Below are 16391 nucleotides of genomic sequence, written 5' to 3' on the forward strand. Positions count from 1 at the left end.
TACAATATAGATAATACTACTAATATTTAATAAAGGCATATCATTACTTTCTCTGCTTCCAGGAAAAAGTCATTTACTTCAAAGATGTACATGAACAAAGTGAACAAAGTACTCCTGTTTAATCAAAACATGATAATTAACAGGAGTCCGAGTATCCTTATCTTGGGGAACAAGAATAGCAGGTAGCAATTTCACTACTCTTTCAAGTCCGTGATTGTGCTACCAAGTGGGAGGATCTGACAGCTACGAATTCACTTCTTGTCATTTCAGGGGGAGTAATTAACAAGTTGACTATATCTGCGTGGCTATTAGCTTGGATGGCGCCTTGGATTTAGTAAGATGTAGAAGGCTGCCGGCTTCTGTGAAAGAAAGGTTAATGGAGACATTTGTCCTGTGACGAAGAATTTTGAATAGAGCTAGATAAATCATCCACCTCTAGGATATCACACCATGAATGTCTCCTCCAAATTCATAAATCATTTTAGGAGGTATTTTTACAAATCATAATATATAGAGAATGGAAAACTACATCTTCCAATTGTGATCCTATTCAAGGGGATGCAAGTTTCACTTCAATTCAGCTTCTTTTAAGTTCATGATCCCAACCATATTTGTCATGATTGTATGTGCATTGTGATACCTCTTAAAGAACCAGAGGGCTAAGGGCACAAATGGCTTAGGTGTTCACTCCAACCTCAGTCACCTAGTTCACAGGATCTTTGAATCTTCTCCTCAGTTGCCACATACTTTTGGATAGGATGAATTCTGCCCAGCTTTAGCTCTGACTAACAACCTAAACTATTCATCTGATCTATTTAAGGTGTATATTTTGGTTTGAGATGAATCATTCTCCAGGATGTCTGTATATTTATATTGTGAATTAGAGACCCAAGTGTGACTTCACTGCAGATTGCAGTTCTGTATAAACACATAAACTCACCTGCCTTAAGCTCACCAGCCAGACTGACATTTTGCTCACACTTAAACTGTAGATTAAGAGCTAAATTCCCCAGATTACATGAGTGGCTTGATCCAATGCGACTTTGTATATCAGACTCTACTAAAAGCCCTACAGCAGCTTATAACTTAAGAAGAGCACAGCAGCTTATAACCTAGGAAGAGCTATTGTCCCAGTTTTCTATAATCGGTCAGTGTTTGGTGTATCAGTGTAGGCCTGAAGCAAGGCTTGAGAGTTCACCTCTGAGAAAAAGCTCTTCTGTGATGAAAAGAAGTACTCTCCAACAATTTTTGCTACTACAGTTTAATAGATTAAGTGGAGAATCAGAGCGGCTGAAGGGGAGGATTTTTGCATTGAGTCAAAGCAAAAACACAAGTTGCTGAGATACAGGTCTTCAGGCTGTTTCCCTTCCTGTACGCAGTTGATCTGAAAAAAACCCACAGTCTATTTTGTGTAGAACAGTCAAAAAGGTTTTAATAAAGATTTCTATCTTTGATTAACTCTTTCTATATTCTGAATATGCCCAATACCATTATAAAAGGATTCTAATCTAGTTGTTTCCTTATTACTAGTAGTAGTAGTAGCAGCAGCAGCAGCAGCAGCAGCAAGCAGCAGTAGCAGCAGTAGTAGAGAATATACCTCAGAATTCCTTTGATTTTGTCACAGTTAAGAGAAAAGGCTTTTTTTCTCCTCCCTAGACTTTAGTCTGGCTAACTAGTGCTTCAGAACAGCAACTGCCACAGAACACTGTTATAAACAGGTTTTGATTATTTTTCTTCTCTCTGTGTTTAGCAGTTACACCATTAAACTATAAGGTATCTGGGAGGAATACAGTGGCTATACACCATGCTTTAATCCTCCACTGACACTTTTCTCATTGCAGAAGAGAAGGTATCCAAAGCAGGAATGTATCTTAATCCTAACATAAAGAGAGTTAAGGGAGGTTGGATGATAATAAGTAAGAATCATTAACAGTTAAGAGGTAGGGGTGCTTTCTTCCATGTGACCATGCAGCATATGTGTCTCATGGCACCATACAGCAGAAAATTTTCTTGCCTGTTCCAGCCATGGCAGGCAGCTGTTGAACAGAGGTATTTGGGAAGTATAGGGGTCATTCATCCACTTGCTTGCTTTCTGAAACAGGGGAGAAAGGAATATCAGATCACTGGCTAGAGTATCAATTAATGTCATTTATAGCAGGTAAAGGCTCTAAATGAGAATATAAAGAGTAAAGCCACAGCAGATCAACAGTCCATCTAATCTATTTTCCTCTTTTGGAGAGTGATCAATAGCCCAAGGAAGCCCATTCAGTGACTCTTGCCTGGTATGCTCTCTCAGCTTCCAGTTATTTGCACCTCAAGGGCCCTTCTGAGCCAGAAACAGAATCTTTGTTTTAAATTGCCCTTGATGGATTTTTTCCTCCAATAGTTTCCTAAATGGTTTTTGAATCCATCTATACTTTTGGCACCAATAATTATCCGTATTCTCTTTGAGAACAGAGATCAGCTTGAGAAGGGATTTTGGCTCAGAGGTTGGTGTCCGAGTGAAAAGCAGGGTGAGATGGCTGACTCATTTTCACAGCTTGCCTCTCCCAAAAGGAAAAGGTCTCTTTTCTCCTGTTTCATTTTCACTTATCCTCATGTTCCCCCAATTCGTGGTTCTATGCCATCTCCTGCACCACTTTTGGAGCTTGCTAAATTGTTTGCTAAACTGATTCAACTCACTAACTTGGTCGACAACCATTTTACTTTGCGGTGGCTTAGTTTTCATCTGGACTAGTGTTGAATCAGCTCAGAAAGGAGTCTAATGTAGCCAATAAGGCTGGGAGAAGGGGAGACAGGTGTGGGACTTCCTCCTTTTCTGCAGGAATGAGATGTTAGATTTGGTTCACCTCATCTTGTAATATCAAAATCAGTTGTGAGCCTCTGAAGTTTGTTCCTAAGATGTGATAGCTCATGCATCCTTCCTTGTTCTTGGTTCAGGATAAAGAAGTAAGTTCTTTCTACACCGTGTCTCCTCTACATAGTATTTTGCCCCCTGAGAAGTCATAGCATATTGCAGATACTCACAGGTGAAGCTACTGCCTGGTAGCACTGTGGTTGAAGTGCATCTGCCAGCACAGCTGCCGCGTCATGTTTTCTAAGGGCATGAGTGATGGACACAGACAGGCAACTGCACTTCCAAGCTTAGACTGCAGACCTAAATGCTAGCGAAGGATTTCTGATTAACCTCCCACCTCTGAGCAAGTGTACTGGTGAAATGATAGGGGGAAAATGACAGGTGTAGGAACAGCTCTCTGGGCCATCTACTCCAGCCTTCACTAGAAAGACACAGACTGCATTTGCCTGTCTGGTATAGTTTATATCTGAGGTATTAGCACGGCAAAATTACTTGATTAAGCACTGTTCCCTCAGCCTCTGAAAATGCTAAGTGACAAGTAGCTGTCACCTGCTGTAAACAGCTCTCAAATAATTGTATGATGAGTTGCATTTGTAAGAAAATATGTGACAAAAATGTAGCAGACTCTAAGTGTGTGTCCAGGATTTTAGATGTGATTCACCTTGAGTAAGCACCTAGAAATTTAATTGGTTGCTTTGGTTATTTCTTCCATGAAGTCTGCAAACTGTTTAAGTCTGAATAATTGGTGTATCAAGGAAAAGTCCTGAAAAAGAAAGTTTAACAGCAGGGCTATAGATCATGTATCTAAGTAACACAGCATATTTAGAATGGGTCTGGACTGTTTCATTAATGGGGAAAATAGTGAAGTTCCCAAGAGAGGAAGGAACAAAGAATCAAACATCACCTTGAACTGAGAATGCATATAGCTAAAACTGTGGAGAGATGATCGAACTATCATTAATCTGTTCTTTAAAGTGAAACTACCACCTTTTCAAATATTTCTTTCTGAGGGAAATGGGAGGGGTTTTTTTTTTAATCAAATTTTTTCCACTACAGAAAGAAAGATCTGCTAGGATTTTCCAGTCTCTATCCTCCATGGCTTCAAATACTTTGTTTCCCATCATAGAAGGATGTTATAATAGTATTAAGCAGAGAGTTGACAATTTCACTGCCTTGTTGTAGTCTAAACTAATGGAACAGCTTACGAGCTTCTTGCATTCCTACTTTCTTTGATGCTACTCCTTTTCTATTTATACTTTTCTTCAACCTTACAATGGGAGCACGCATGATGCCACACAAATGATGATATTCTCCTTTGTCTGCCCACCATAACAAGGATTCTGCATGGCCCCCTCATCCTGTGTTTTCCTCCCTTCACTGATGGACATTTATCTGGACATTCATAGAGATACCATCAAGATTTGTGATGGCTCTTGCTCTGATCATCTACCATGGAAGGGTCTGTGCTTCAGATTCAGGCATCAAACTTTAGACCACTACAAAATAGGTGTCTACATGTGAGGTAGGTATCTAAGATCCCCTTATACTTAATGGAAATATAGGTTGTATCCAGTGGCCCACACACAGACGACTGTTGCTATTTGATATGCTCTGAGGTATCTTGCCTGGTTTTCAGTATCTATATTAGAAAGGCATGCAGCCTCCATAGGTCCTGTGTCATATCATATCCACAGGGGGCCAGATGATGTATGAAGAATGATAAATGAAAAGTAGTCACCACAGGTTAGCTCTAGATTATACGAAACTTGTAAAACAAAAAATAATTCTTGACTTCAAATCCAGTTTGAATGCATGAAATCTTGTTCAGTCCAGCACAAATATATTACCTTTTATGGGAAAATGAAAATGAGAATGAAAATAAGGATGGGATATAAACATACACATTTTAGACCATAGTAGAAATGATCTAAAAAAATCTGTATGTATCCTAAAAAGGAATCTGAACAGTACTTTTTTGGTAAGAGGCTTCTCGCCTGATCTAGTAGATGCGTCCCACCTCTGTCTTCTTTCACTCTATCTTTATTAATGGCATCTTAATTCCCTTGTTTTGTCCTCTTCATTATAGTGTCCCAACAACAAGTATAATATGCCTTGTTATACAGACATTTTTGGGATGTATTATATAAGCTTAGAATATTTGCAGTCACATTTTATCTTTTTTCTCAAATTCACCCACACATTTCCATCATCTTATTAGAGATGAGTTCAAATGTGTTTTATTTAATGCACTGGTGAATGCATTACTACATTAGGAAATCTCATGGAAATTCATGCGTTTAATGCTAAAGTGCCTCCCACCCCACACCCATTTCAATTAAAGTGTGACATTGACACAGCCTTAATGCCCTCAACTGCTCATTTGACACAATCTCATGCAGTGATATCTCACCAAAACAGGAAGCTGCTTTCGCATCTCGTTTGCATTATGTATTCATTTTAAGATTAGTCACATGGCTAATGAGCATCTTGGAGGCTGTCCAGTTTGCCACACTATGTCATGCTTCCTTTTCCTGCCACTCTACTTGCATTAACTCCCTGTGATATTGCCAAAGCATGTATGGAGTGTAAATTGCTCTTATCCATTTGCTCCAGAAAATGATCACATTCACTGCCATTTGGAAATTGTTCCCATTGTTGATTGCAATTAAATATTAAATGTGCGCTGAAATCATTTCATTTTCATGAAGTGCTAACCTCTGAAATTTTGCCCACAAATGTCCAATACTAAAAGAATTTTTCCCCCTCCCCTCCCCATTTACTTACAAAAAATAATATGTTCCTGGCTCGAAAATCTGAACTGGAATGGCTGTAGCAAGCCTAAAATACAGAAATTATTCCTGCTTTATCTGGAAGTGGAATTAAATTCAAAGTGACAACATTAAAATTAACACTTCAGATATCCTTTAACTTCTCAGCAACTTTGTTAGCAGATTTATTCAATATTTTAAACAAATATACAAACACCTAATCATATATTTAAGTGTATGTATATGTATTTATATTTGTATATAATGTCAAGCATTCTGAGTTTCTCAAGATCTTATCAGCTTTTCCAAACTATGACAAGGTAAGACAAAGAGAGGTTTCATACAGTAGAAGGGACCATTTACTGTGATCATTTATTCTGACAGGGTCAATAATCAGAGGACTTCTCTGAATAAATTCGCATTGTAAGAAAAATGCACCACTCAGAAAAACAGAGAACAAACAGCAGCCTCTTCCCTCAAAAAAATGCTCGAACTAGTCTCTAAAAATCTCCAGTGTTGGACTGTCCACCACAACATTCAGCAAGTTGCTCAAAGGTATAATTACTCCCTCTATAAATGACAAACACAGGAGTCTGGAATTCAGATGGGAGAAAAACATGCAGATGATTCTAAATCTACTTTCATAGCTCTTTTAGGATCAAAATTAGCATGTTCAAAATGTGTATATGTATTTGAAAAATACTACAAGTCTATGAGCATATACCTATAATATCTTATAATGTAGTGATCAAAATACCCTTTCAATAAATATGTTGCATTATTTCACATTAGCAGCAACTTTCTAAGATCAGCAAGATCTCCAGTAACATTTCCAATGTCAGTGGATAAGAGAAAGATGTTGTAAGCACAAAGAATCATTATATTCTAATTGTATATTTCTACTATATTGCTAGAGATACAAGTCACTGCAGAAAAACAAAAAACTAATGTGTAAGTAAAATAATCTCTAACCATAATGAAAAGGGATGATAAGGAAAATCCCTATTACTAGGGTCTATGACAAAAAAAGGGGGGAAAAAAACACCTCTGGATTTTTAATGATACATGATCATTACTGCACAATGTTCAGAATAAGCTCTTCAGTGTGTGTTTGGAGGCAAGCAGAAGTGGGAAGGGGAAGAACATTCGGCAGCATATTGAAATGATATGACTTGTTTGCATCTCTGGCCAGTAACAGTAAGAAGTTTTCACCATAGCCTTGTGTTGGAATAGGTAAAACACAGCAACATATTCTCATATTTAGACTGTCCTTAAAGCCCACTGTCTTACTGCTTTAGAGATGAAGTATATTTCCCTAAAATGAGGAAAAACATCTAATTGGAAGTGAATTGCCCAAGTGTATGCTTGTATGGAGCCAGGAGTAGATCAGTACATAAAATGTGTCCTTTATACCCAAAAAAATAACATGAAAGCATTGTTTAGAATCAACAAGATTTGGACTTTTATGAAATAAAACATGAAAACCAGTTGGCAACCACTTATTTTTAAGTGTAAGCAAAGCTATTACAATTTCAACTATTAGTTTCCTGGTTCCAGGTTTTCTGTGTGATCCTAATAATCACAAACTGATCATACAAGAGGGTTTTGTGGCACTTTTGTATGGGCTGAACCTGGTTTGGTTTTGCTTTTCACCTACAGTATCAACCAAATTATATCAGTTCTGTCCTCAAGTACCTTGGGAATAGTTCATTGTCCCATCTTCTTTAATTAGATGCAAGTAAAGTTCACAAGAATCTAGAGATGAAAAAGCAGCTGAAATTATTATTCCACTCCCCTGTCAATGCTTAAGGTGGAGAGCAAAAAGTTAAACTGGGCCATAGGCTTATATAATACATATCAAAAAATGTCTGTATAACAAGGAATACTATACTTGTTTTCAGGGTACAGTATGAGGTCAAAAAGAGGACAAAACAATGGGGAAGTTAAATGGTTATAAAAGTTAAATAAGCAGCAAAAAGTTAAATGTTTATACTCATTTAATAGTCACTGGGGTTACTGAAGTTTTTCTTCCAAATTTTAAAGTGATTAGCCTCTCAGATTTGAAAGACAATGAGGTTATTTACAAAGGTACCTCCAATTACCTTCCCTCCCCCTCTCCTCCTCCTAGTTCTATTAGTACATGTCTCAGGAAAATCCTCAGCACAATGCAGGGAGGTATAATATCCTTTCTGACAGAACTAACCCACTTAAATCAAGGCTAAATTTGCATGGACAAGTACAGTGCTTACTGCTACAGCATTCTCACCCCATCCCCAAACATAGAGAATTGTGCAGCTAGTGCAAGAACATTAAGGAAAAACATGCAGGCACTTATTAGATTCTTATGCCCATGTAAAGCAAAGGAAATAATAGACCGTACCCTAAAGATTAACTGGAGCATAGTAGACTAAGCAGGTTGGTTAATATTTGAAATCTGTGGATTATCATTCTGTCACATAATACAATATTTTGGTTATTTCCACAGAATATCACCTTCTCAGTGTCATTCACAGAAACTGCTGTGGCTTAAAATGCCTTAAAATACCATAGGCAGAAGATGTTATTTTCAAAGAAATATGCATCTGAGGGCAGTATGTCCAGAAAAGTTTAGGACAGCTCATGAGTTCCAGAACTAGGATACAAACTGCTGAGAAATTAAACAGGGGCTTAAAATGCATGACACAGAAGAAAGGCAATATATTGATTTTTTAGAGAGGTCAGTGATCTCAGACATAGCTGAAAATCTATGTTCACTTTTGTGCTTTGCCACTTGCTGGAAAATGGGAGTGTGTATCATGTAAAGTTTCATTTCATACATGACCTGGTTCTATTTTCTTCCCTCAACATCTGCTGCTCAGTTACTGTGAAAAAAACCAAATCTCTGACTAGACAGATCACTGTTCTGGCTCAAAATGATAACTTTTCTGCTACATACAACTGGCTAGTTCCTTGAATCCTTAAAGGAATAATTTCCCCTCAGGCAACTCCTGTTATCAATACAGCCTTGGCCCTGGATATGCTAATTCTGGGTCACCATTTTTTCTGCCAACCCAGAAAATTCTCTTGAACTGTAATATCTTAGTACACATCTGGAAAATACCTACAGTATGCCTACCTGTACAAAAAACAGTGCGATGAATCCTACGATTTGAGACCCATATCTGAAAAGTACTAATGGTAATTTCAATCGTATAAATTTTTTCAGGGTACTGAGATTTTTAAATATATTTGTTATCACATTTCATGCAACAAATGATTCCTTCTATTTGTTTTTTGTCCAATTTTGAGTGGTCATACCAGAAATACACCCAACAGGAAACATACGTACTTGTAGCACAAGATTATACCCTGCTGTTTAGTACATATTTGGAAGCATGAATAGAAAATAGGCTTGTCTCAGGATGTCCTCGGCATGTTCTGAGACACAGAAGTGCTGAATGGATAAAATTCACAGTCCTACTTCCAGCTCTGCCCCTGGCAAGCTGTGTGAATTTGAATTCAAAATTTCACATCCCTTTTCCTATCTCCCTATCTCTTTTCCTATTTAGAGTGTTGGTTTTACTGTGTAGAAGCTGCCTTTTACTCAAGGAGACCTTCATCCTGATTAGGTCCTCTAGGCATTCCTGTAGTGTGTACTTATAATGCATCATAAGCTTTCTTTCTCTTTATGATTATTTATTATTCATATTGTGGTAGTGTCTAGAGACCAATAAGTTAAGATTCTGACAAGATACAATATATGGATAAATATAGATGGCAGGTGGATAGTTAATAATAAAGAGGGGTGTATGTACATAACTTAATGGTGTCAGTAACTACTAATTCTCTTCTCCTCTTTTCCAATTACATGTGATTAGATTTTTTTTCCTGAGTGCAACAAATGAACTGGTTGCAATGCCCTTGTAGTTTTGCCTTCTTTAGAGTTCGTACATTTAATTTTATTTTATGATTTTGCAATGATTATAAAATTCCTGTGTGTGTGAACAGCTTATAAATAGATTTGTCTTCTTCATTAAAAATCGCCATTCACCAGGAGCTAATATCCAGGGAATGTGGAATACTATAGAGAGGGCAAATTAAAAGAAATGCTACCATTGGCTGATCTACTTAGCCGTGCAGTAATTTTATAGAGGTTATACCATTCTTGACATCCACAACATGGAAGCTAACTATATGACAGGAATTACAAATATTAGACAGATATTTTCAAGGTAACCATTCTCTCTATCAGACTGGGAAGGTGAAACACACTTCTAACATATGTGATGTACTCTATGCAAAGCCTAAGTCATCATCTTTCTTGAGTGAATGGTGAATGGTGAAATTCTTCAAGATCCTCTTGTCCGCCTCCTTTGTCAAGATATATTGTATATGGCTCCTACATTTTTCAGGTCATTGGCAAACCATCCCAAGTGCTGTAAAACAGAGTCATATTCTTTCTTTTTTATTGCCTCTTATCTGGGCTTTACTTTTTTTTTTAATTTAATCCTCCTTAAAAAGCACCTTAGATAGCTTTCTTCAAGAGCTGTAGAGACTATTATACACCCAAACACTCCAAATCCACCTGCTTAGTTTAGCGTTACAGGACTCAGATGCTTGTACATCCAAAGGAAGTTCATTAGGATGTTAATAGATGGTGTTCAATACAGTAGAATGGGAATCCAGGGCTGTTCAAGGCATTAAAATTACTCAGTTTTTTACTCTGTTTATATCTTCCAAATTCGTACCTCATTTAGAATAGGGAAAAACATTTGATTTTTTTTAATGAAATATAGTTTTGCTACAGCCACTGACGTAGAAATAGAAATATAGCTAAGTCAATCAGAATTCATCCTAGATTTCTCTTCCAGCTCACTTTCCCATTGTACTTCAGCAACATAGTCATTAGGCAGCGGTTAGTGTCTGAAGAAGGTGATTTTCATTGCATTCCAAATGCATGCAGTATGAAAATAACAAAACTCCATCTACCCCCCTCCAGATTGGTCAGTTTTTACCTTATTTAAATATAGTATGTTGAAAGACTGTTTTCCATCTTGTGAGATTTTTCTTTTCTTTTCTGTGACTATAATTACACAGCCAATATTAGTTATAGAGCATGAAACCAAAAATCTGTTGTTAAAAGAGATCTCGTACAAAGCATTTCAGGAGCAAATGACTCTAGTATGACCATGACACAATCTAATTGTCATCAGACAAATAAGGTTTACTCTAAAGTTCACAAATCTCGCTTCTAACCCCAGAGTATCTCAAATAGACAGAAAGATTGAAAAGGATGAAGGACAGAATAATCTTTACTCACCTATAGTCGGATCATGATAGTCAGGGAACCGATGGCTTATGAACTGCATTGTCATTGCTGGATAGGAGAAAGACAAAGGGAAGGGAAAAATGTCTTTAAATGACAACAGGCAAAAGAACAAGCAGAGAATTCATTTATCAAAATATCAGCTTAGAAAGTGAGTCAAAAGTATGTTCCATGTCTACAACTGCAAAAATGCAGTTGTATTACAATGATAACTAAGTATAGATAAATAGAAATAATATAAATTAAACATTTCTTTTGTAATTTGTCTTAATTTCTTCTTTTTTAAAATATCATTTATCAATTTCTGTATTAAAATGTTACATCTTTTCAACACTCTGTAAAAACTCTTAACCCATTAGAGTCTCTAGAGAAAAATCTAAACTAAACTAAACTAATTTTTTTATAGTATTTGCCCAGTTGCATCATAGTCCAGCCTAATTAATGTTAATTAGGTTCTCTAGCTGATATCTGCACAAAACAATCATAATTGTGAATCATATCTTCATTGTGAACTATAACTTCATGTGATACTATAATACATTAGGATAAAAAAATAAGATTCAGAACTTCTTTTAGAACTCCTTAATTTAAAAATTATATGTGGCCAGTGAACTGCCTTTGTGGCGAACACGGAACAGACTTTTTGGAAGACAACTATTAAAGTTGTCACTATGGCTTCGCTTAGATCACAGTAGTACATCAGTTATCAGAACAACATGGGAAGTTCTGCTGTAGCTGACGTTTTTCCTTAAGTGTTTGAATACTAATCTCAGCTCAGTTATAAAGTACCTCCCCAACACCGAGAGCTGTGAGGAAAAGAACTTGCAAATGTGAAATGGGTGAATTCTAATCACTCAGAAACCAGAAGTAAAATAAGAACCTAACATATATTTTTAAAAATACCATTTGATTTTAAGCCAATTTCCTGATTTTTAAAGGGGTATAACTTATGTTTTTTTAATGTCTGCATTAAATTTTCAATACGGATGCTACGTGGCCACTTGTAAAAAGAAAAAAAAGTAACCCAATCCCACCTGAATTATAACTATCAGTCCTTACACATTAAACCAAACATGGGATTCTCTCTTATATCTTGAATATCTCAGACACCTTGAATAGCAGAAGTTATGAACAAAAAACTCCACATTTTGAAAATTCTGTGCATAAATTTATCCATTTTTTAAAAATGGCATTTTTTTTTTGTTTAGTATTGTCCTTTCATTTTAAAGAATCATGGGGTTAACTAGATAGTTTTATAAAATGATACAGACAAGGAGTATTAAACATTTATTACCATGTTAATAAATTATTGCATCTTTAGTGTAGACAAATATAAATGTTAAGGAGCAGCATTATAAATTCATAGTAACTCAGAGAGGATAGCTGTAGAAAAAGCTCATTCAGCCTATACATACTACAGGTGAATAAATCTATGTGCAATGACATTGACATTTCTTATATTATCTGTTTTCAGATGCATTACTTTTAAGTATGTTAAGTATGTTTGGACACTTCCATTTCCAGGACATCTTTTTTTTTTAATCTCGCCAGATTTTTAGGCACCTCCATCTGATAACTGTTTCTGAAGTATAAACTGATGCCTAATGTTATTTGCCTAGTTTGTTCTGAGACACAGAGGCAGCTAGAAGAGACACTGTTCATATGGTTTATGCCTACACGTTCAGAGCTTTCTGAGGGCCTGCACCACAAATGAATTCCATTTGTTTCCCTGTTTGTTCTTGCCAAGCTTCTTAAGAGCAAACCACTCTCTATCTGATCTGATTCTGTTTCCTTTTGGACCAATGCTCGCATCACAAAATCTGTTTTCACAACTGAAACTGGAATCCTAGGAGGAGACCCAGAACTCATGCTAAACATTTTTCCTCTTTCCGGAGATGGATCCAAATCAATACATCATTTATATCCTCATAAAATTCACAGGAACTAAAAGGATAGAAATGATTCAGAAGCATCATACTGACTTTTTACTGTAATGTGCAAAAGGTTAGCCACTGGGACTAGTAGAACTTCTATCTTCCAGAACACTGTGTGGGGATACACGTCATTAAAATTTGCACAGCAACTTAGGTTGCACAGAGTGATTTAGAGGCAGATCTGAAGAGTAATTTAGGTCTTTCAGCGTCAAGTGCAATAATACTGATTTCTATATGCTTGACCGCAGGCTCAGTCCAGAGCTCTGAACGAGCTGAATTGGCTCTGTATAAAATGAATCTGGAGAGGTACACAATTTGAGAATGGTTTTCACAAAAGCACTAAGCATGATGAAATGAAAGCCTCTTACGGTCAGCTGCCTAGGGAAACAGTAAATGAAGAGCTCCATTTTACATGCATTTTGTCCCACAGCTGCTTGAGTAACAATCCTTTGAGGGGGTCTGGCCCCCAGATCTTCTCCTAACCACCTTGGTATGGAACCTCTTTGACGTTGTCTTTGTGCTTGTCATCTTTTGCAGGGGATTAGTACCCTCTCCAGTAAGCAGGTTATATAGTTTTGCTTGATGAGACAGAAGGATTTGAAGTTCACTTTTAGAGTGGACTTTTTTAATCGCCAAACTATAATGTAAAATGAGGAAACTGGAGTATAACGGGAATTGCAACCCATCCTCCCGTGTGTTCTTTAAAATAAAAAGTAGCAGCTTCCATAGCATTTTCTGTAAAACCCTATTGAACATTAATGCAGCAAGCATTTTCAGAGCAGACATAATAGCCCAGTCCTCCTAAAGGAAAGGAACACCTTGATTTTGGCTTCTAACAACAAACCTAGTAACACGAGGAGTGAGGACGAGGAAGCCTCAAAGCATCAGGCCGAATGCAATTCATCTGGTGTACAACAGTCATGTCCAGATTTACCAGACTTTCCACAGATTGGGCTGCCAGACATGCAGAAATTAGTCCATAGTTTCTAAATGACGGTCAGAAGTTGGTAGAACACTTCCCAGACCAAAATGGGCTCGTTCACTGCTGGCGTAAACCCACATGACTCAGCTGGAGCCTAGGGAATTAGACTTGCTCATACCAAATCTGTCTGGGCTCCCCAGCAGGTCAGCTGCCTCAACTGAAATATATGGGTTTCTTTAGTGGTACTAACATCAGCTCCAAAGTCATTTTCCAGAGTGAATTAATTTTGGAAACTAATAGGAAAATGGTATGAGTCTTTCATGCTGCTTTATGAAAATACTCTCCTTGGTCCCTTCTTTTTCCTTACCTACCATTCTTTTTTCCATTCAAATTAACATCCACAATTAACAAATCCAAACCATCATCAGACATTGCAGACCATTTTCCCTTGGAAATCTAAATAATTAACAATGCTCCAAAATTTTACAGATGTATAAATTAGGAGCCTTTAAGCCTGATTTATGCCATGCACAAATCACTGTAGCAAAATGTGGGTTCAAGGCAGTATATTAAAACAGTATAGATGGATAAGACTGCTATTTGAATAAATACATATACATGTAAAAATGGAGCCAGTTAAAAAATGTTTATTGTAAAAAAAAAACCCCTCCCTTTTAATCCACAGCAGATATTGTGAAACATTTTGAATCGCAAGTTGCCTGAAAATTTTTAATGAATATTTTATAACGGTGTGAAGATCATTCCATTTAAATGGGACATGTACATCACGTGGCAACTACAATAAGTAAAAGGATCATTGTTTCAGATGAATAGCATCTTCCTTATACCCTTCTGTGGCTAAGTAAATGCAGATTGCCTCAGATGAATAAATGTAAGTCTGATATGCATCAGTAACTATGTAACTTTAAAGTTCTTTTGTGTTTTCAAACTAAAAAGAGGGGCTCAGATCCCAAATTTCCATTTTATTTGTTTCAAATTATGCTTATCTAATGTTCATAAACTAAAAACCATAATTAAATGTCAATTACTTCCCAGTGGCTATTACATTACTATACTTACAAGTAATCTGTGTATACGTGATACCTCTGTTGGTATTGAATTATATATAAGTATTTTCTATGAATAATAAACTTAGTCTTACAAGCTATTTTCTATATAATTCCTACTCTCTTCGTAATAATATTTTCTTTACCTCACGATATGAAATGCTACACTTAGAAATAGGCTAAGATTGCATTATTTATTCGAAAACATCCTTTTAACCAGTGCTACAATATTAAAGTTCATGTAAAAGGGAGTATCAGCTTTTTAAAATCTGTGTTTGTGAGGACACACAGACTTGTAGAAAAAATGCTGCTTCAATATCAGTTCTGAGAGCCAGTATAGTAGAATCCTGCTATCCTTCTAATTTGTCTTAACCGATAATTTCCAGAGTTGTCCTATACCTGTTTTTCAAGACGGCATAATAGGCTGCAAGCTTACACAATAGTCTTTACAGTAATAGTATCCGTGATGCGACTATCTCATCTTGAGCTTCCTCCACCTCCCTGTTCACCCAAGAATTTTCACATACTCATATTCTCCCCATGGCACTGTGTATGATCCTGAATTAGTCCATGTCGAAAAGGATCCTTTCGCTCATCCTACAATCCTACAATCTAAATATCTATGAAAATGATCACAGTAGTTGCAACTTAGAAATGTGTATTTCCATACAGTTCATTCAGTTCAGTTTCCTAAACAGATAAAATTCCTATCCCAGTGGATCTTTAGTTTAGCTTTCATAAACCAGTGAGGTTTTGATGATACCAGTGTAAAAGGGTATAAAAAAAATAGATATTGTTAGCATAGAGAAGGTGGGACACAAACTACAGAGTCTAAAAGCAGAACAGCAGAACATGATAACAAACTATGTACCATAGGAAGAGATTTGGTCACAGAAATGAAAAAGCTATAAATATGCTAAAAGTCTTAGACATCCTTGCTTCTATCAATTTCTAAAATTAAATTACTTTTTAGAAACATGGCCAGGGTATGTTAAACATGTCTGATTTTATTCTTTTGTTAAGTTATTTGCATATAACTAAATATGTAAAAATGTTACAATTATAGTCAATCGAAGTTTAACTATTTCAGCAACTAGACAAACATTTTATTACTACTCTTTTATCTATGAAACACTGGATAGTTTGAACAATTTTCATCTTTCTGATGGTTTCAACTTGACATGATCTCAGGTTATCATCTTTTCAAATGTTCATGGTTGAATATTGGAACCTTGACTTCTGTTTCATTGGCTTGGAAAAATGACAAACGTCACTATAACTAACCTTTCTGGAGTTCATTCCTGAATTTTAAGATTGACTTGTCAGGTAAGAAGTCATTTGCAATCATTCTTCTGCCCACTGAATCTTAGCAAATAGACTTTGTAATAACAATGTGCAAACACATTCATGAGGAACAGCAAGAGGCAAAGAGTACTTTTTTCAAAATCATTTCTAGTTGAATTGTACTAATGGAGCAAATCTAAATGGCTGGAGACACTAACAATGCTAGAATAAATTAGAAAAATTTAGAAAAAAAT

General features: G+C 36.4%; 1 protein-coding gene across 1 annotated transcript in view; it reads right to left on the reverse strand.

The window, feature by feature from the left end:
• LOC112985109 (GTP-binding protein Rit2) overlaps positions 1 to 16391 on the reverse strand; it is a 176614-nt gene that overhangs the window by 111400 nt on the left and 48823 nt on the right. Inside the window, exon 2 of the mRNA XM_026103494.2 lies at positions 10925 to 10981. Within this exon, the coding sequence (XP_025959279.1) occupies positions 10925 to 10981 (57 nt within the window). The remainder of the gene's footprint in view (positions 1 to 10924; positions 10982 to 16391) is intronic.

The sequence above is a fragment of the Dromaius novaehollandiae genome, chromosome W, assembly GCF_036370855.1.
Source record: "Dromaius novaehollandiae isolate bDroNov1 chromosome W, bDroNov1.hap1, whole genome shotgun sequence".
Taxonomy (NCBI): Eukaryota; Metazoa; Chordata; class Aves; order Casuariiformes; family Dromaiidae; genus Dromaius; species Dromaius novaehollandiae.